General features: G+C 42.5%; 1 protein-coding gene across 15 annotated transcripts in view; it reads right to left on the bottom strand.

Moving 5' to 3' along the window:
• Nucleotides 1-21,268, bottom strand: part of HMBOX1 (homeobox containing 1) — a 104,474-nt gene that overhangs the window by 44,709 nt on the left and 38,497 nt on the right. For 14 of the 15 annotated variants that reach the window (XM_035322857.1, XM_035322872.1, XM_035322866.1 and 11 more), the window contains 3 exons: nt 19,525-19,608; nt 6,823-7,302; nt 4,789-4,874 (listed from right to left, as the gene is read on the bottom strand). In XM_035322857.1, coding sequence (XP_035178748.1) covers nt 4,789-4,874; nt 6,823-7,302; nt 19,525-19,547 — 589 coding nt within the window. In that variant the 5' untranslated portion in view covers nt 19,548-19,608. Of the gene's footprint in view, nt 1-4,788; nt 4,875-6,822; nt 7,303-19,524; nt 19,609-21,268 lie in introns of those variants that run through there. The other variant, XM_035322863.1, reaches the window with a different exon arrangement.

The following is a 21,268-nucleotide window of genomic DNA, read 5'->3' on the forward strand; positions in this document are numbered from 1 at the left end:
CAGATTCATTATCTAAATGACTTTAAAAGTTTCTGGTAATTTTATAAAGACTAAGAGAGCCTAAAAAATTGTTCTACTGCAACAGCTGATTTTCACCTTCAGCTCCGGGTCCCCCTCTTGCATATCCTTGACCTCCATCACTTCCCACCCACTTTCATTGCAGCACAGGAAAAACAAAAGGAAAAGCAGTTTGCTGTTGCAGAGGCTGTAAATGCAAGCCTGCTCGGTGTACTTTGTAGGACTGGGGTTGATATTCTGTGAGTGCACGGCAATATTAGAATTAAGAAAAAGAAGAAAGTTTCGAATGAAACCTTAAGTGCCTTGAAGAATTAACGAAATTAGGTAAAATGGAAGTTTCGAGTTGCAGAAGTTGCAGTGGAAGTTCCTGCACCAAGGACAGAAAGGTGACAAGATATAGAATGGGGACAAATATGACTGTAAGCATAGAGGATGCAGCACTCTCTAATGAGCTAATCCAAGACCTGCAATATGAAGACATGCAAACACATTTTTTACCTAATGTTTTATGTCCAATTTAGCCAACTGCAAACCCAGCAATAATTAAGAAGAGGAAGTTTTAGGTTCCTAGCTAAAAGTCCAAGATCATTCTGGGTCAGATGTACTTTTACTCCTTTCCTCTCTCCGTGCCATTTTCCCTTTTACATACTCAAGCAGGATTTTTAAAGTAGCACAGGAACAGGTAGAGACTGAAAGGAGAAAGTTCACAGCATGGGTTGCCAAGTCAAACAACTCTCCTTCTGGACAGAGCCAGCCACACATTTTTCATTTCATTTGTTTCTTGCTTCTCTTCCCAGGGCAGAAGAGATGAATGGCAAAAGCTGAGCTCATAATATTCTGCATTTTATTTCAAGGGCTAAACAAATGATTTCCAGCTGATGGAGGGTGGCAACTGGCGGTTGGGCAAGTCCAATACAGCCAACATCTGACATCCAGCCTCCAGAAACAGCTTGCTGTTTGGATTTAAACAAATGGTGGTGAAGGATGCCTGGAACCGGAGAGGAATGAGAGCATCACGACCTACATACCACTATGCCACTGGGCTGTAAGCACCGCAGCCTCTCTGGGTTGCTGCTCTGTTCCTGCAGAATCGCCTCCTTTCACAGCCCCTTCACCGGCCGGAACAGGGTTCCACCTTGATGTGCAATGCATTGAAGAGAAGCCTGAGACACAGATCACTGGAGGCCAAGCAGTAATCTGGAGAGATATCACTTCACACCTATAGTCCTTTCCTATGCCATCTCTTAGTGACCACTCTTTGAATTTTATCTATTTTTCTCTTGTTTAATGAATGATTTACAGAACATCTTTACCTGGAAGCCTGTAAATACTGAGATGATAACATCTGGGATCATGTAGTCGAAATGGGGAGGGGTGATGGACACACCTGAAGAACACACAAATCTGGTAGCATTCGTCAGGTCTAAGACAAGTCTGGAAGTGAGAGCCCTGGGCCACATGCCTTCTGCTCTGGGTCTCCGTCCTGGAATATTTTCAGCCACTCTTTGCTGTACTGTGCCTTTGAAAGGAAGCTGATGTTTCTCCCAGTAAAGCATGCTCTTTAACCTGGTCCCTTCAATCTCCTTGAGATTTACTACAGCCATAATTATGTATTTAATAGTGGCGCTTAAGTGCCACCCATCTGCATACACAAGGCTAAGGGTTACATTTAAAATGAAGCAGCTCCCACAGACCTTCCCCCAGCAAATACATGGAGGATAACTGCAAAGGGTAGCAGGGGGAAGACTCGTGCATGTACAGCACAGGCCTTGCAGCTACCTTTGCTTGTGAAAGTGTATCAGGTGCAAAATATTACTTCATTTTCATATCTGAAAGGTCCTTGGAAACACTACGGGGTTAACTGCAAAAGAACGTAGCCATTTAACCTTTCGAGCTACCAGGCTTCCCATTGATTTGGCTTGAAAACAAGATAATATCGTAATGCCATTAGTTCGGTCTTCGTCCTGTCCCACTGCCAGGCTAGAAAGAGACATCTAGCAATATTTTCTCTGACCACCCTGTGCATGAGTTCTGGTCTCACCCCTACGTTACACGCTAGGGTTGAGTGTGTTCGGTGTGATACATATATGTAGAGGATGGAGCCACTGAAGTGGTGCACCTCAAGTGCTGTGCTCAGCTTTGGGCCCCTCACTACAAGAAGGACATCGAGGCCCTGAAGTGTGTCCAGAGAAGGGCTACGAAGCTGGTGAAGGGCCTGGGACACAAGTCCTGTGAGAAACAGCTGAGGGAACTGGAGTTGTTTGGCCTGGAGAAGAGGAGGCTCAGGGCAGACCTTATTGCTCTCTGCAACTGCCTGAAGGGAAGCTGTGAGGAGCTGGGGGTCGGCCTCTTCTCACAGGTAACTAGTGATAGGACTGGAGGGAATGGCCTCAAGTTGTGCCAGGGGAGGTTCAGGTTGGAAATGAGGAGACATTTGTGCTCAGAAAGAGCGATCAGGCATTGGGACAGGTTGCCCAGGGAGGTGGTGGCGTCACCGTCCCTCGGGGTGTTCAAGGAGAGGCTGGACATGGTGCTTGGGGACATGGTTTGGTGGTGACATTGGTGGTAGGGGAGTGGTTGGACCAGGTGATCTTGGAGGGCTTTTCTAACCCTAATGAATCTGTGATTCTATGCTTTACTTAGAGGAGGAACAGCCTGGCAAAGACAAGGCAAGCTCCCAGAGGCTAAACACTGACTCACTCCCCTGAGGGGAGGCCTCATCACTCTCTACAACTAACCAAAAGGAGGTTGCAGTGAGGAGGGTGTCGGTCTCTTTTCTCAGATGATTTGTGATAGGACACAAGGAAACAGCCTCAAGTGGCAGCAGAGGAGGTTTAGATTGGACATTAGGAAGGATTTCTTCATGGAGAGGCTAGTCAAGCACTGAAAGGGGCTGCCCAGGGGAGTGGTGGAGTCCCCACCCCTGGAGGAACCGCAGATTCCTGGAGATGTGTGGACATGGTTTAGTGGTAGGTTAGGTTAATGGTTGGACGTGGTGATCTTGAAGATCTCTTCCAGCCTAGATGATTCTATGAGTCTATGAATGGCTAACAACTGAAATCCAAGACAACAGGCTGAGGATGGAAGGAGCAAAATGACAGGTGCGAAGAGACTGATCTTGACTTCGCTACGGTCAGCCTGCAAGACAGAGGTATCAAGATATGCACTGAGACGTGGCCAATTAGATCAGCTCCTTTTACTGATACAGACCATCTTAGATTTGGCACAGCAATTCTGATTTAATGGCCCTGCATGCAGCAGTCCAACTAACTGAGCGGAAAAAAACAACCAAACAAACATTTTCTGCAATTTTTATTCTTTGCACTACTTCTCTTGAAGGGAGAGGGGTACTTTGACTTACTGTAGATGTGAAGGGTGCCAGAATTTTGGGGATCAATCTTTGAGTCAGAAGTTTTTCTGCTGTCTGCCCTCATAAAAAGCTATGCAGTGGTTAATTTAAATGTAAGACATTTCAGGACTATATTCAAGCAAGAACTGCACTTAAGTAAGGGATTGACCCACAGACTGCCAAAATGTCACAGTTCAGGTCCAATTCAAGCGAGTAGACTTAGCATTAAATTTTTGAAGTACTAGTGCTAACATCTGATAAGGCTAATAACATTCCTTAGAGTAATACAAAATGTTAATCTCATGATTTTACAGATGAAACTGAAACCAGGAAAGGACAAATGATTTGCCCAAGACCACAGATGTGGAAGAAATTCCTGGCTCCACGGCTCAAGCACCCGTTTCCGCCTGCCTACCTCAACTGCTAGCACACACAGCGTCTGTAAACCCAGATCTCCCAGACAGATGGGTTCTCATGACATTTCAAACACTGGAAATATCAAAAAAGAACAACTTCCCTCCTGCTGGTTTGGCATTCCTAGTCATTGAGGATCCTTAAAAAGGATCTATTCCAAGGTCTTTATTCAAGCTTGGTTTTAAAAATGAATAGATGTTATAGCTCTAATATGGGACTGAGTATTTATTTTATCATCAAGTCTTCATCCAGGTATGCTGCTAGCTACACTGGTATGGACAAGCAGAATGCACTTGTAAAGGAGAACTAATAGTGCCCCATGGAGCAGCAGCAGGATTAGTGTTTGTAAAGAGCTCTGGAAACACACCAAAGGAGTAAATGGTATCACTGCAGTTTGCTCGCTTGTCCTGAATGTGAAAGAGAGAAGGTAAAATGTAGAGGGTAAACAAGAATTGCTTCTCCTTCTAGGTGAAATCTACCCAAATGGTCATCTCCCTCAGCCTCATATCTGAATTTCGCTAACCGTGACTCAAAGATGAGCAACTGAAAAAACTTTAGAACTATCATAGACTGCTGGATGTAGTGATACCGGCTTTAGCTGTGTCTCCAGACTTTTTATAAGCATTTTACAATATGAATATGTATCATATATACATCCATCCACAGAGATGTAGATATGTATCTATTTGCCACAAACAACTTAATAATTAAGGAAAAAGGTTTCAGTTTGAGATAAAAACTTTGGGCTTATCATAATGCTGTAAAATAAAATCTGCTAGCATAAGCCACATGAAAAAAAAAAGAAAAAAGAACAAGTGATTCACTGGGGAAGTTCCATGATGTGCGGGACAATGGGTCTTAAATCAAAGGCATACATTATCATGACTAAGCTGACAGATCTGCACTGCAATGCAGAAAACCAAGCAATATTCCAGCATCTGCACCATGCACACACAGGCAGTTAGTCACAGTTTCCCAAAATGAAGAAAGGACTCCTGAGCTCTTACCTGTTACCTGTGCAACAACTGCTTGGGAAATTCTCCGATTGGCTAGGAAGGCTTTGATTTCCTCCTTTATCACACTGCTGTCCCTCCTACCAAAACAAAAAAACAAAACAAAAGAGCACAAAAAAAGACAGACAGACCAAAGTGCACTTTGAAGAAGGAAAATGGCTTTATTTCCTTTATTTAGGGGACGAGGAATGGGGAAGGCAGGCATTAAAATAGTCAAAGTGCCTCACCAGTGGACACTTCTTTTAACAAGTGTCACGTTTGAGCAAAGTACCCTAGCAGGAGAATAGATGATTCATGTCCTATATAATTCATATTAGGTGCAGGGCTGCCATATGGAATGTACAAAGTTTCATTACACAGGGATGAATAAATCTCCCATACCAGCATAAAAAACTCAAGTCATAAAAATGAGGCACAAAAATAAAAAATAAAGGACAGCAGGGTCTGCATGGTTAGCTACACAAATGAATACACATACACAAACCTTCTCCAGCCTATCAAGGAAAAGACCCAGAGGAGAAAGATATTGCAACCTCTGTCCCCCATCCCTACCTCCCCAGTCCACAGCTTGCACTGAATGAACAAGCATCAGTTATTAAAGCCTTTGTAAGATTTCTAAAAGGAGCACAAAGATAGTTCAGAAGGGACTGTGCTAAAAGGGAAATAATTTGCCAGTTGCATAGGGACTGTGATATACAGCAAATTTCAATTGTGGAAGACACACACTTTTCCCTCCCGCTTCCTCCCTTCTTCCCTGAAAGGTGCAGACAATTAAAGTAACTTTATTAGGTTTTATTATTTGGTGATCTCCCTTCTCCTCCTCCCCTCCTGCCCCAGCAGCTTCCAAGGCAGATTTAAGCTTGCAAAAAGCAAAATAAATGCTGTGTTGGGGGGGGTTCATTTTTATTTCTGAACCCAACACTCATCCTCCATAGGTCTGAAAATAAAAGAGGCTTCAGTTCAAATAAGCACTAAAAGCATTACTTGGGACTTATTTCATAGGAACTCAAAACTCAAAGGAATGATTACAACTTCAGCAATGGAAACTCCTGCAAACTGCTATACTCGCCGCCTTCCTGCATCTTCCTGAAGTTGACAGGGAACAAGGTTGCTGGGCTTTTCTTGCTGCTCATCTCTAATCCTCTCCCCCGAAGCCACACCTTTACCCTAAATCTCCAAACATATTTTCATCTGGGAGATTACAGACCCTAGTTATCCCGTAAGTATTTTATAAATGTTGCAGTTTCAGGGGAAAGGCAAAAAACAAAACAAAACAAAAAAACAACCTCCCCCCAAAAACAACAACATTCCAACATTATAATCCAAATAGTTTTGAGTCATTTGGTCTTTTCCTATATTTCTTTCTGCTCTTGAGCCCACCAACTCTATCTTTCACCGCAGTGGAACAGCCCCTCCTTTAACCTTTGCTGTAACGCAAAGGAAGTGGCTAGAAGTAAAGGAAGGTCAGTCTGGAAAAAAAAAATAAAACTAGCTCTCACTAAAGACTTCTGCTTCTTTTTTTATTATTATTTTTATTTTCCTGCACCAATCTGCAGACTGTGCAAATCCAAGAGGGAGTCAACCCCTGACTCCAACTATGAACAGATAACATACATGCTCTGCAGATCACAGCGGAAACCATTAACCAAGCAGCTTCCCTATTACATATGGAAGGAAAGTCAACTGGTACCAATTATGGGAGGAAGACTCATGTGAATCGAGACTCAGAAGTCTTCTGAATAAGAGTAGGGTGGAAATTTAGTGAGCTAGTGTGAATTTTAATCTTTGGTACAGCATGGGAAAAAGCATTTCAACAGGAAAACAGCCTCTGGTACATCTGGTATGCAACCAGGGATTGTCTAAGAGGCAGAAGAGAGGTACTGAGATAGAGGAACTAGCAGGGGAATAGCTGTCTAAAGCTCTCCTGGTGATACCTATCAATACTAGAGGAATCCTCCAACATGCTGATTTCTTCTGAGGGACATCTTACTCTGCCTTTCCAAACTCTTTACAAAGACTTCTACTAACCTCATCAGCTCTTCCACTTTGTCATCAATGTCCAAGTCCTCTTCCGAAGCTTCAAAGCTGTACGACCTTTGAGCCAAGCTGTTTGCAAGCGGGTAGCGGGTAGGTGACATCTTCCCGTTGAACGCAGACAACCTCTCGTTACTCTCCCTCCCATTCTGATTAGTAGTGCAAGGCTGTGGGGAGGTGTCGTAACTGTTGCTTGGTGATGGGGACATCCCAGAATGCTGGGTCTGTGTTGAAGCTGTGGCTGTAGAGGAAGATGCTGGGACATTGTTGGTGCTGTTGCTGTAGGAACCGCCTCCATAGCTAGACCTCCTTCCAAATTTGTCGCTATGCTCTTGATCAAGACGATCCAAGGTTTCCAGCGCGTGAAGGATTTCATGTCTGGTCATTCCTGTACGTCTCAGGCGCTGAAGCAGGTCTATCTGCTCTATGGTAAATCTTGGTTCGTCTGTGTAGTGAGACATGGTTTCCAGCAGACTGAAAACAAGGTGAAATGCAAAAGCAAATATTTCAGTTCAACAGTTCTCTGTAGTACACGGTTAAGCACCTTAGTTACAGGAAAGACCAGCTCTGGTCTGACACTAAGCCACGCATCTCCAATCAAGCTAAGCATGAAGCCTCCCATGACTGCTAGCCTCGCTACTTGGCAGCTAGGCTTAATTCTTCAAAGTTTTCAAATAGCATTTCTCTTTCCTACTAGTATTCCTTCCACCTTCTCCACTAAACCAGCAGTTACTACTCATCTGCTTTTGATAAACCTGTTACAGAGAGGCAGTAGCTGGTCAGCAATTAAGGCTGCCGCTAGATTTCAGACCAAATTTTGCTTGTTGCCAACTATCCGAACAGAAATCTCACGTTCCCAAACTGGCCAGCTAGGTCCAAGGCCAGAGGTGAAGTTTTTGTGGAGAAATTTTAACTGCTTATAACATGAGATTTATGAATCACAACTCTTTTGAATGTGAAGTACAAAGAGTTCCAGTTGCCCTAACTTTTTGTTGCCACCTTGAAAAAAGAAGATAAAAATATCCTTAGCGGAAATTCTAGTGGCCTGTAGGACCAAAGTTGATTTGACTGAAGTCCGATTTCTGAAGTTAGAAACTTTTGAACCTGGAATGTTGTGCCCTAAGAAGGAAAGTGCAGCACATCCAATTACTACTGAGCTTTCATTTAAAGAAATAAAATCTGCTGCTTTTTTCCCTCCAAAGGCAGGCTTTTTGTGTAACTCCATCAACATGGTGGCTCATCAAAAGCTTTTTTTAACTCCTAAACTTCCCAAGGTATCCAAACAACGAACATCCTATGACTTTGCTGCAGAGCCCTGAAATGGACCTGAAAAAAAAGCAGGACGTGCTCCTTTAATCTCTTTTCCTTCCTAAATCTCCTCACAACAGAGCCAAATGGCATTCAAATGACTAGATCACCTCCTTCAGACCTCAGGATCTGGAGAAGAAGGGGCAGCAGACAGAGGGCAGACGGACCTTGGCAAAGAGATCAGGGCCCTCTACGGCCTTTTTGTGCCATCTCCTTAAGAGCCAAGTGTTTATTACGGTTCCTGCAGGAGAGCAGGGTGAGGAAGTCACTCAAACTCCAGGAGACAGGACAAAGCTAATGCAGAATCCTTACGAGCAAGAGCAGACAAACAGCAGCCTCGGGGAACTCAAGCAAAAAATCCAGGGACTGTGGAAAACCACAAGAAGGTTAATGGCTCTCATGACTGTGCTAGGCCTTCCAGGAACAGGGCCGCCTATCTCTCTCCACAGATTTTGAAGATCTCTCCTCTTTCCTAGTCCTTCACTAGCAAACGGGAAGACCCCAATGGTCACCATGGAGTGACAAGTCTTTCTCAATTGCTGCATTTATTCTTTCTTTCCGACAAGCACATCACAAAAAGCCAGATTTTGGGGGTGTAGCAACAGGATCTATTCAAGGTAGCAACATCTCACAACAGCAGAAGCCACAAGTATGGTGTTTTCGTGCAGCCACCCAGTTTTTAAGGCTAGTCCAGGAGCATGGATGTGCCCGGGAGGCCTCAGGGCTGAAGAACAGCCCTGAGAAGTGGTTTGCTTAGGAGAGCTGTAGCTAGCCAGTAGCTATGTGGACGTGGTGCTACAAAACCAGGAACCATGAAAATAGCATTTGTAGCCTGGAAAATTCAAAAATGGTAAGAAGCTCTTATCTTTGGCCACTTACAGCTAGCGTTGAGTCCCTTTGATTGTTTTAGCATTAGAAACGTGTACGTAGGAAAAGGAAGCAGGAGGACAATACAAGGGGATGACTCCCATCCAAGAAAATGACCATCTGTGAAGACAGACGGACTACAGCCATTTGAGTGCTTCGTTCCAATAGGAATGCGCTGTCCTTCGGGACAGTCAATTACTGAAAACGTCCGAGCCATTTTCAATCTTAAAAGACAAGCACCCAGATTATTCCACTAAAACAAGGGCACGGCAGCCAACGCAGCAGTGTTCGAGCAACTGACTGGAATCGTAACAAGTGAAATTTGGAAGTTGAACCTCAGGCTGAGACTCTGAGAGCTCGACAAGGAGCATTTGTAAACAGACACCGTGTGCTGGGTTTGGGGAGGCTCAACCCTTTTATCCAGCTTTGCAAGAAGTGCCACACTGACCTACTGACTCACATCACTAACCCTTTTACAGCCTGAAAGTCCCCCCCATCAGCTCCGAGTAGCATGTTTTTCAATAGAAAAATCTCATTTTAAATGTCTGGACTCGAGATTGTTTTCACTAGATATGCCAGCTCACCTTTCCTTTGAGATAAAACCATGTTTGCCATTTTTTTAACCTGTCTTTCTAATGTTACAATTTCCTGAATTATTTATCTGTCAACACCAAGTTTCACGTCCTCAAGAGTTTCATGTCCCCAGGTACTTTGTTGAACTGGAGGATTTAGTGAACCAGTACATTCATGCACAATTACCTCTAATAAAAATTCCTACTTTACTGACTCTTCAAGTTTTAATACCAAAATATACTTTAGACTATCTAGTTTAATCTCCGGTTTGTCACAGACCTAGCAGCCCAAAACTTTTATCCTTCTAGTTACAAAAGGGTGACTTTCCAGATGGCTTCAAAAATGCCACGCAACGTCAAGAGCCTACTGTTTTCTGCAGCAGTTCATTGACATGGAGTAGATACTCCTTGGAGGATCAGGGTATGATCCCATGCTTAATTTGTCTAGAATGTCAGGTCTCAGCTTCTAAATTTGTGTTCTTGAACCAAATTAAAGTATCCTTTAGTACTACTGAATTAAACCTAATGAACTCCAGTGTTCTCATATGCAAGAGAAATAAATGATTGACTTTCTGTGATACACGGCAGTATGTAGGAAAGTGATCTGGCCTCCACTTTGTCCCACATTGATGCAGCAGGGATCTGCTGTGATTTCAAATTCACAAGGGTGCAAGGGCTGCTGGACAAGGCCATGAGAACAAGATAATCAGCGACCTCCAACCCGTGGCCTACAGAGTCCTGTGGACTGCTTCTAAAAGGCCTGCAGAAAGCAACTGAAGAGCGGCAGCCCTACTGTTAGATCAAATCCACCATACTGTGGTCAACACAACTACCGGAAAAAACATTGGCAGTTTGAAAACAACAAAACCAAAGCCAATGAGTCCAGCAGTCAGTCTGTCCGTGCAAGGCATTCTTCCAGCCCTCGAACCTTTCCAGAAGGCATCTTCTACCCCATATAACTTTTCAGCACTTCAAAAGAAGATATGAACACCAAAATCACATACAGAATCTCACTGCTGCTCTCACCGATGTCATGTACAGAGGTAAAAACTCCCTTGCTCATAGTTACATACACAGCATATATTGCATCTGACATGCTTCTTACTGGTCTTATGTCATTCACATTTTTGTGTTCTTCTCTACACAACCATAACATCTAGAAACAATGCTTCTGAGACAGTTTCGTGTGGTGAAAATAACTGCAGGAATTGGGAATTTTCCATTAAAAACCTAAAGCAAATATTGCAAAACTTGGTATTATTGAACACGTTCCAACGCTGCCAACTAGCTACCATTTTTTTAATGAATAACCCCACTAACATTATTTAGAATGGTTATTCTAACAAGGCTTCAGTTGTTTTCCATTTCCAAAATATTTTAATAAACCTAACCTGTTTAAAGATCAATTTACAAAGCAGTTAAGTAAATCAACCATTTTAGAACCATCTTAATTTCATTCATCTCATTAATTAATGGATATTCTCTACTACTTCCTCTCTCCCCACCCTTATTGCTATAAGAGCCTCTTATCCTCCTGAACTGCTCTGGCTAGCTATAATCCAATTTGCTTTCCCCCCTCTTTTTCCTTGGGAAAAAAAAACCTTCAAATGTAAAAGCAACAAGAAGCAAAATAAGATAGGGACAAGTAGAACGATTGGGGGTGTGCAAGAGAAAAATCAAGGCAACAAAAATTGTTCCTGGGAACAAGATTGGAACAGGCTGCTCTGCTGTGATCAACCTTCAGCAAACTTTGCTGCTGATGTAGCAAAATATCCTCAAAACTAGCAGACCTTGGTTTACCAAACCTCTCACCAGTCTTGATGGGGAAATAGCTGAAAAATGTGCCAACCAGGGGAGAATTGCCATGCATTTTTCTCCCTGAAATTTTGAAAGCAAGACTTTTGTAAACTACTAATTAAACTCAAAACTGAAAGTGACCAATTTTGCAACAACCAAATCTTGGTCTTAAAATGGATCAAGCTTACTTAGATCCTGATAGGGAAAAAAAATGTTTAGAACATCAAACTTATTTACATTTCTTACATTAAGTTAGCAGTCACGTCCCATGTAAGATGGCCCAATTTCACTTGGTATCTATAAAGCATTAAAACTTCATGCTTATCTTTTGTGGCTCCTCCCAGAAGAACCTGAGGTGCCTAAATACCAGAGCAAAGGGAGACCTAAAGAAGATAAATAAATAAATAAATAACCTTTTTTCAGTAATAAAGTATCCAGCAGGTCCCAACCATTAAGACGCAGCATCCATCATTTCTACTTCTAACACCACTTTGTGAAATTAAGGCTTTGGGGACATAAAAGCTGTTCAGTGACATTGCTCTCAACACCCTTTTCCCTGTGATACTACCAAGAGGTTTTTAGCCTTTTTTTTTTTTTTTTGGTATGAAGTTCTCCCCATAGATACGGGGCTCTCCCCAATCTTTGGAAGTCCTGATCTCGAGCCAGGGGCATGTGGCCAGAGACAGACGTGTTCTCTCTCATGGAGAAGGAAAGAGAAAACACAGGAGGATTTCCTCACCTGCTACCATGGGTGAAAACCATGCAAATTCAGGTATCATTTACCCAACACTAACTTTCTAGGTGGTGAACGCAGCGGGATAATCCCATTAAAAGGCCAAGAGCAGGAAGTGGAGAACTCCATGTCCAATTGAACTTGCAGAAGTTCAAAGCAATTCAATTACCCATTTGGGAATAAGGCCAGAACACTGGCCTTAGCACCTCGAGCACTTGAGAAAATGGCTCTGGACTCTTCAATGATCAGAAGAAATCAGTTTTTCCTCTCTGCTACTTACTGTACATGAGTAGGAAGTACTCCAGCATCAGTGAAGAGATCCTTTTCTGCAGAGATCCCTCTCCACATCTCCATTAAAATTCACTGCTTTATCTAATAAGCTCTGCAAAGCTCAAGACACTTACAAACCAGTTGTGCTTCTAGATATGAGACCTATATTTGATATAATTCTGCATAATATGGATGTGGGCTACTGCCAAAGTGTTCAGAACAGGATCCCAGGTCTGGTAATTGGCTTAAGAACCATTCTGATAAAGTCACATCAACTGTGGCAAACAGGATGGGGAGAGAAGCCAACTTCCCCCTTCTCCGACATATGGCATGTCCTGCTGGTGCAGGGCTGGCAGGGCACTTGTGAGCTTATCTTTTACAACACCACCACTTTTGGTCACATAAAACGCACCTTCTTGCTGTCACTGAATGTGATCTTGCGCTTTAAATAACGGTGCAAAATCACAAGGTACAGTTGTGCAAGTTCAGCTTTCCGGCTGAAGTAAGTTACCCATCAGTATATAGTCAAAAATTGCCTTTCTACAACTAGTTAACCAAACACATTTTAATTATCACAGTATTTCCATAGCATGAACTCCTTAGCCTGTGAGTTTTTCCCTTCGTGAATGTGCATATAGTACTGGTGAGAAGTGCTATCGGACCACCGTGGAGACATATGTCCTCTGGCTGTCACAAACATACAGCAAGGATCCTTGTTGTATTTTTCATTCATTCCTTCCCTTTCCACATTTCATCCCACTGGTACCCATCCGGGATGCAGCTGGTCCTTACAAGATGCTCAAGAAGGAGTTTCTTTCTGTGCTTGATCTGTTCCACAGCCACAATGGTTGGTGTGCATCACGAAGTGAGCACCACACACACAAGTCAGAGGCTAAGACTCTGAGACCCATCAAGCGCAGCTTTAAGACACTGATGGAACTCAGTTGGGACATTTAGGGCAGAACACTCTCTCATCTTCTGAAATTCAAGCTTTGGCCTTTTCTGTTCTTACTTAAGAAGTGTATCTCCTTTTATTCACAGCCAATTTAAGCAGGCCCAAAGCCTTGCACCACATTAAGCAAAGCCGCCTTCAAAACAGTAGTTGATGCTATGAATTTTGGGTCCCAGAAGAGGATTAAGGATCTGACTCATCTGAGCCAACAGTTATGCTTATCAGTTGCAACTCCAGTATTTTCAGTGGAGTTGTACCAGTTTTCAAGAGGGGAAAAAAAAAAAAATCAGGCCTCAAGTGCTCATCATGTCAACGAACACAGAGCCATCCTTATCTATACGTTAGCATAATTATCTCCTGCACTCTTAGTTCTGATTTTCAAAGAGGACTCTACTCCCATTCATCCTGATTCACAAACAAAATGTAATGCTTGTAATGACTGCTCTCATCCCAGGCAAACGAAAACCTCACTTTGCAGCAAGGAGTGAAATCAGACTACAAGCTGATCTATCGAGGTTAAACGTCACCGGTTCTGTTTATGAATGCAAAACACCGTCTTATGAATGCAGAACACTGCCATACGCTTTCGATCAAAATGGTGACAGTTAATAAGAGCAGCCTGAAACTTCTGAAAATAAATCCAACGTAATCAAATACTCACCGCTACACAAATTACAGAAGGCAAGCTGAGAGCAGAATATCAACATATCATTTCTTCAGGAAGCTTCAAGTTTCCTAGCTAGTTAAAGAGCCCCAAACCCAGACACACTTTTTCTACATAAGCTGTTCTTCCACTCAGCCTTTGATATTCTTTGCTGCTGATAAAATATTTTTTACTGGATGCTGGCACACTGGCAGCAAGCAAACCCTAGCAGTTTTGCCACTGATTCCACTTGGGTGAGTAACTTGCTGTCCTTTATAGTATCCACTTTACATCTTTGGAAAAGGGAGAGAGAACTCGAGATCAATCTTACAAGGGAAAGATAGAATATAAATGCCAATTATTGTCATAATCCAAGTCTTACAAAAGGCACTGACCTCTGACTAAGCACAGGGCTGGGAGCCAGATACTTCTGAATTCTGCTCCAGGCCCAGACTGATTCACACTGACACTTTATCTGTCTAACCCTAACGTTCCCTACTTCCACAATGAGGGCTTCCTGCTATTGTTGCAATTCTCCAGCAACAAGCAGGAATTCAAACTCTGAGGCTGGATTCAAGGGCAGAAGGAGGGATCAGCAGGACTGACACACACAGAGCAAAGCCCAAATGGCAGCTGAGCACCAAACCAGGGCCCAAAGCCCAGAACTGTGCCAAGAGCAAAGGAGGAGCTCCTAAATTTGGGAGCCAAAGACCAAACTCCAGATACATAAACTCTGTAACAGAATCAGGGCTGGATTCATGTGTTTGAGTTACACAGTTACACAAATCTCTCAACACAGTGAATTTTTTTCTGTAACTCACAGGAAGAAACAGAGTTGCTCTAGTAAAAAAAAAATAATTAAAACAAAATAAAATATAAAATAAAATAAAAATAAATAAAACACCACTACCAATTGAGACATGGGTCTAACCATAGAGATGGGCCTACCTAACATGGGCCTAACCTAGACATGGGCCTACCTAATGTGGGCCTACCCAACAAGGCCCTAAACTGGCAAATCCTGTATTTTTTGCTGTCAGGGTTACAGGGATACAATGTCATCTCCTGTTTCCTGCAGATTTTGACCAATACTGTATTAAAAACATGAAAATCTCGGAATTTTTCTGTATCAGGTTTGGTACTTGGAATATCTGAATACTGGAAACACCTTTCCAGGGACCAACGGACAAGAAATCAATACTATGCTGATTTTTGAGACTGAGAGCTCACAGAAAGGGACTGGCCTTCGGACAAGATGAAATGACTTGTTCCAAGGCCCAAAGGCATTCTGCAGGAAGGGAGACCAAGCGACTGGCCAAAACGTGAGCATTTTCTCACCACACAAACAGTCACTCTATGTGGTCCATCTGTAGCATCAGATATGACAAGGTGTAGGACATGCTTTAAAGGATGCCGTCACCAGGATTTCCACCACCCCTCTTCCACATGTAAAGAGAAAGAGACACTCTGAAGTATTACAGGCACCTGTGTTCTCCCTCAGGATCTATCACTAGCAGTAACAATCAACAACTTCCTTAAAAAAAAGGTAGTTCAGAAAACTAAAGTCAAAAACCAGCAAATACCTAAAATTTACCTACCCCTAATTTTGTGTTCAACTACAAAGCAAATTTTTCCTCCACTAGAAAACAGTCCGCAAGCATAGTTTTATTGAGATTCATTCAGTCTTAGTGAAGACAGACATTATACTTGGAGAACAACTCAGGCATAGCTTACCAGCAGCTCCTTGAAGAATATAAAACCTAAAGGCAAAAAAAAAAAGGCTTTTGGCTACATTTGCTTCCATATTACGGTTTTACTTAAAAGCATTTTAAAAATAAACACACATCCTATTAATGCTCTTAAAGTAACAGACATCTCTCACGTAGCCCAGACCAAAGCTAGAGAGATTTCCTCTTATATGACATAGAGAAGACGCAGTTTGCATCCTTATAATAAATCTAAATCTTTATGCCCTAGTCAGAGCAGGAGGAGAACACCTCAAGACACAAGTCCTGAGGGTGCAGATGTCTGAGGGAGGGTGAGCTGACTTCCCAGCACACAACAACAAGAGTGGGTCCCTTCCAGCTCAGGGTATTTTATGATTTTAGATCCCTGCAGCAGCGGCTGATCCTGCTCTTCTCCCTTCCTGCATAGCTTGGGGGAAATCTCCACAAACCTGTTCAGTTCACTAACCCAGCAAGAAATTAAACTAACCAACCACCCATAGCTACTTGTCTTGTCTCAGTAAGCAAGCTGCATCAGCCTAGAGAAGGCTCTGATGATCGCTATCACCAACCCAACAGATGGGGACAGGACAACCTGGCCAAAAGCAGAGGAAGGCATACAGGGAACAAGATTTCTTTTAGTCCCTGTTAGATTGGGTTAGCTGCCTGTGAAACCATGGATTAAGTCATCTGGTTTATCTTAAAACTAAAGGCTTAGACAAGACACTCTTTCAGTTACGGAAGCTTGAAATGTCAACTGAACATTTCTACAGCCACCAGCTATTTACACTATACCTTGTTGTGATGAGAGATGAAGACAGCAAGTTAGCTGAAGCCTCTTTCACCAAGGTTTAATTAATGTGCTCTGTGTCACATTTCAGGGAAGCTGGACAGTCACCACAGGTCAGCCGTACGGTGACTTTCCACGCCACCATAATCCAATGGCTGTTCTTCAGAGCATGCCAATTTTGAGATCATTCATATACTTGTTCTTTTCTTTGTGCTGTTTTTCCTAACTGATGACAAGACTTCAGCCCAGTCCTTTTTTCATCTGCATTACTCACCCTGATTTTCTTTCCACTCAGCAGACTTTTACTCACTCCCTAAACAGCTCTGTCATTGCTGGCAGTTAGATCCATAAGCACCAGCCTGACAATTCAGGTAAACTTTAAGTGGCAATGCTAAAACTGCCCAGTTCCATCCAAAATCGTATTTTGAAAGAGACCTTGAAACATGGGACTTAAATACTGATGGCCAGATCTTACCATTAACACGCATTAATTAATGTATATCATTGTGATCCTGTGAGGTACAATTGCTCTCATTATATTTATGAAGGAACCAATGCAGATATACTTGCATTAGTGACAGAAAGGACTTAGTTTCAGATAAATAAATAATTATTGTGAGACCAAAATCAAGATTCTTGTGTTCACATCATGCCTCAAATTCCTCTCAAGTACTCACTCTCATCCAACTGGAGATAAAAATTAGGTAGGTGAAATGGTAATTGCAGCCAGCTGCCTACTTTGCTCTTCTGACAGAGAATGCTGCCCCAGGGTATGGATAACCAAACTACCCTCTAACCATGGCAGTTCTAAGCCTGATTGATTAATGTAAACCAACTTTAATTTCAGCTTGTTTTAAAACCTTGGCCTGAAAATTGAATGCCTCAGACAGTGCTTTATAACCTACTTCACCTCTGCTGGAGAGGTGAGCACACAACTGGGGGCAGTTGCTATATCAGCTGTTCCATTTTTATCTTATTTGGTATCTGAGTTAAAACTCTTACACTATTGCTTATTACTTTGAAGAAACTCTTTCCTGCTTAGAGGGCTCATCAAAACAAACTGCAAACTGCATCTTAGTTCTGATCTTCACCGCAGATTTTGTAGCTGTGTTCCTGCTTTACATAGCCCATGCATACTTTTTTTTTTTTTCTGAATAGTCACTACAAGTAGATACACATGATGGGTCATCATTTCACAATAGATTATAGGCTGGGGGATGTGATACTACTCTGTTTCTCTAATGACTTTTCTTTTTAAAAAGATATCTATGTTTCAATCTGGAAACTTTAAACTGAATTGGGTCATCTTGGGCCACTTCCTCTAATTTAATACTTTCCAACCCCCTCCAAATAGCTTCACCCCAGCTTTCACCCAGTCGGAAATCATTCACCTATACCTATATTGCATTCTTGATGACTGTATTAACTGCACACACACTGGAATCAATCAAAAAAACCAGCTACCTTTCTGATGGGGGTGGCAGCTGATTAACACCGCACGTCAATGTGCCACAGTGATTCCAGAAAGCAGCAGAGTAATGTGATACCCTACTAAAACTGCACAGGGGCAGAACACACCTAATATCTGGCTAAAGCACGGGAAATTTAGACTATATAGTTCATTGCTTGGAAATCGGTTAGAAGTCTGATTCAAAGTTAAGGCTGCCAGACTGTCCTCGTGCTCCTACAAAGCACAGAGGAGCTCTAAGATCACTCTGCAGACTCTGAATTACCAGCATAATGAAGATGCACAGGGCAGTGTGGCCTTACCTCCAGATTTCTTTCCTGCTGTGAACTAGATCTTTACGATTTCAAGCGCTGGCTATTTAATACTGAAATCCAACATATTTCCAGCTAAAACAAAGAAGAGGAGGTGACTCAGGGGACTGTCAACAGGGTAAGAAACCACTAGTTTCCAGTGGAAGACTAAGTCACCAGCAACAGAAAATAACTAATTAATGGTTGTGTCAAGAAGCCTGCTTGAAGTACATTCGTAGTTCAGTTTTGAACACAAACCATTCTCTTGTCAGCTGCTACTCTTTGCTTTGACTACAGAAAAGTCAATGGTTGCATTGCCACTTGCACTGTGAATGTCCATGTGCTAGCTGAATTATCTTCATCCTTGAAATAACCCATCTGGGACAACTCTGACTGCATTCATGGCAACGCACTTTCTTGATTCTGTTTTTCAAGACAGGACTTCTCTTTCTAACGCAGTCTGACAGAAGATACAGTCAGAAGCCAAGAGGTCAAAGCACCTCAAGAATTTGCTTGCCACTGGACAAGCATTTAGTCATACCTATAGGAGATATGGGGAACAGTGATATAGGACTGTTCAGTGAGAGAGATGGATGACAGCACAGTACAGGACAAGCCGCTCCTTTCAGCCTGACAAGCTTCATACTTGGAATTCATTTGCTTATTTATTGAAGAAAACAGGATGGATACCGATTACATTCCAGATTCAGTAAGACACTTAAAAGAACAAATGAATAGGCCCAAATTCAAGCATGAGATTTAGACAACTTCACTGGGATTCATAATTCAGCAATTGTGGCTTGAACCAACACATTTAATGCTAATGTTAGCTATGCTAGTTTTGTTTTGTTTTGTTTTTTCCTTTGCTATACAACTTATAGGGCTTACTCATCTCCTTTCACCAAGTCTGTGGTGGTGCTCAGCTCTCTTACACAGCTCTGGTCTCCCTGTAGTATGGTTCAGGAGATGTATGGAGAACTCCAGCTTTTAATGGTACCTTTTCTCTGATCAAGGCTGATGTTTCTAAGCACTGCATAATTTTCCTTCTCTTTCAGTAACACAAAAGTAGAAGTAGAAATAAAGCATTGGCCAGACCAAGCGAAGAATTTAATGCTACTGCTTGCTGGTCTAAACGTCAAACAAATGCCAAACCAGTAGAACTATCCAGCTTAGCAAAGTGCTGATTATCATTGCAACCACTTCTCTGCTCTTTCCAGACAAATTAACAGAAAAATATCTCTCAAGATACCATCCTTCTGTTTTGTTTTTAGCTTGTACTTACACTACTGGAAAAGTTCTGAGCATACTTTACATGGGGATGGGACGTTATAAAGCCTCTTGGGGGTCTTCAGTGTTATTCACCATCCTGTAAGACACAAAAGATATAAAAACGTTAGGTATTTCTGTGAAGGATAAATTCTGATTTCTTGTTATCTGGCTTACAATTTATACAACCAGCTTACAGAGGGCAGCCTTCTGGCAGTTTCACCAGGCAGTGGCCTCAAATCACTTCACTTGCCAGTAGGAAAAACAACGATGGGCTCTGGAGGATTCTTCTCCATCACCCAAATCCACCTTCTGTTGAAAGTGATGTATACCAACCACTAAATATAAACACGGTTAAGAAAAACGCTCCCTGGAACCACTGAATTTTCTTCTTTCAATTTCTATATTTTATTCTGTGAACCATTAAAGCCTCGTCCACTTTCTTCCCTTTGCCTTCAGTAGAAGCTTTGCCATGGTTTGCAATAGACCCGTGGTTTTAAAGCCCGGTAAATAATCCTTTGTACCCAACCACCCTATGGACTACAGTGACTCATGTTACACATGAACGCTTTACAGATCTAAACAAGGCCAACCAGATGAGTATTCTGAGGTTGCGTACACGAAGCAGATTAAAACCTGGAAATGATGACTCACATTGCTCTTGATAATCTGTAACTAATCCAGATCCACATAACCCGTATGATCTATATAATCGCAGACATATGCTTCAATGTACCTGGAAGATTCCTAAGGAGAAAGCTGATGTCTGGTAGCGTAATCAGTCCACAGACAAAAATTTAAATTACAATTGATTTCTTTTGGCCACAAGTAAATTAATCTGTGCAATCATTTAGCCTTATGACAGTTACCTACCCTTTTAACTCACAAAAGCTATTAAAAGGATTATTTGGCTAACATCCGCAAAGAGCTCAGAAGACAGGTACTATGTTCCGAAAAGGAATGACCTAATAGAAATTTCTTCAGCTATCGCTGCTGATGTCTTTCTCCACAAACTAACACAGACTGAAAGTGCTTCGAAAGTCAAACTATTAACCAACGGGGAAGAGAAAGGCTGGATGTTAGATCCAGGCAGATGTGGAAAGATCTGGAGAGAGTATTTACGTTTTGGGCTCTGGGTTTACGTGAGCTGGAATAGAAAGTAATTGAGTAGAGAAGCAAGGGGATTTACATGGAATAGTTTACTCTGCTCCAACAAGGGTTTGTATGCAATATCAGCTCCCAAGCCTCGTGGCTGGACGCTCCTTGGCTCTTCTTAGTGTTAAACGTGATCCAAATGCTATAGCGAGGATCTTCCTTTATCGCACCCAAGAACCTGCATAAGGCTTCGGGGAAGAACTGCACCTCTTCTGGATGGAGCCCACTGGGCGTACACAGCCTATACCAGGCTCACTAAGTACACACACATTATTTATGAGAATTTTTGATTTTCTGGTGAAAAACTTGGGACAACAAGCTTTTCCAGAAGGAGCAGCAGGCAGCATCTGGCCACCACCTTCCAGCCCGGCTTTAAAGGCCACCCCCCCTGTTGCTCACACCCAGGTTGGCAAAGGCATGAGCTGAGTGTTTTCAGGGAAGGGAGCTGGCTGCTGCCACTTCCAAACCAATTCCTTTGGCCCACATCTAGGTCTCCAGCTGCCTTTTCGCTCTCCAGGAAAGGAGGCTGCCAAGAGCAAGGTCACAGACGAGATGCGTGGTCCCAGCCCACCACAGGTCACACACCGTGGCCCAGGAGAGGAACC

This window comes from Oxyura jamaicensis, chromosome 3 (genome assembly GCF_011077185.1).
Source record: "Oxyura jamaicensis isolate SHBP4307 breed ruddy duck chromosome 3, BPBGC_Ojam_1.0, whole genome shotgun sequence".
NCBI classification, from domain to species: Eukaryota; Metazoa; Chordata; class Aves; order Anseriformes; family Anatidae; genus Oxyura; species Oxyura jamaicensis.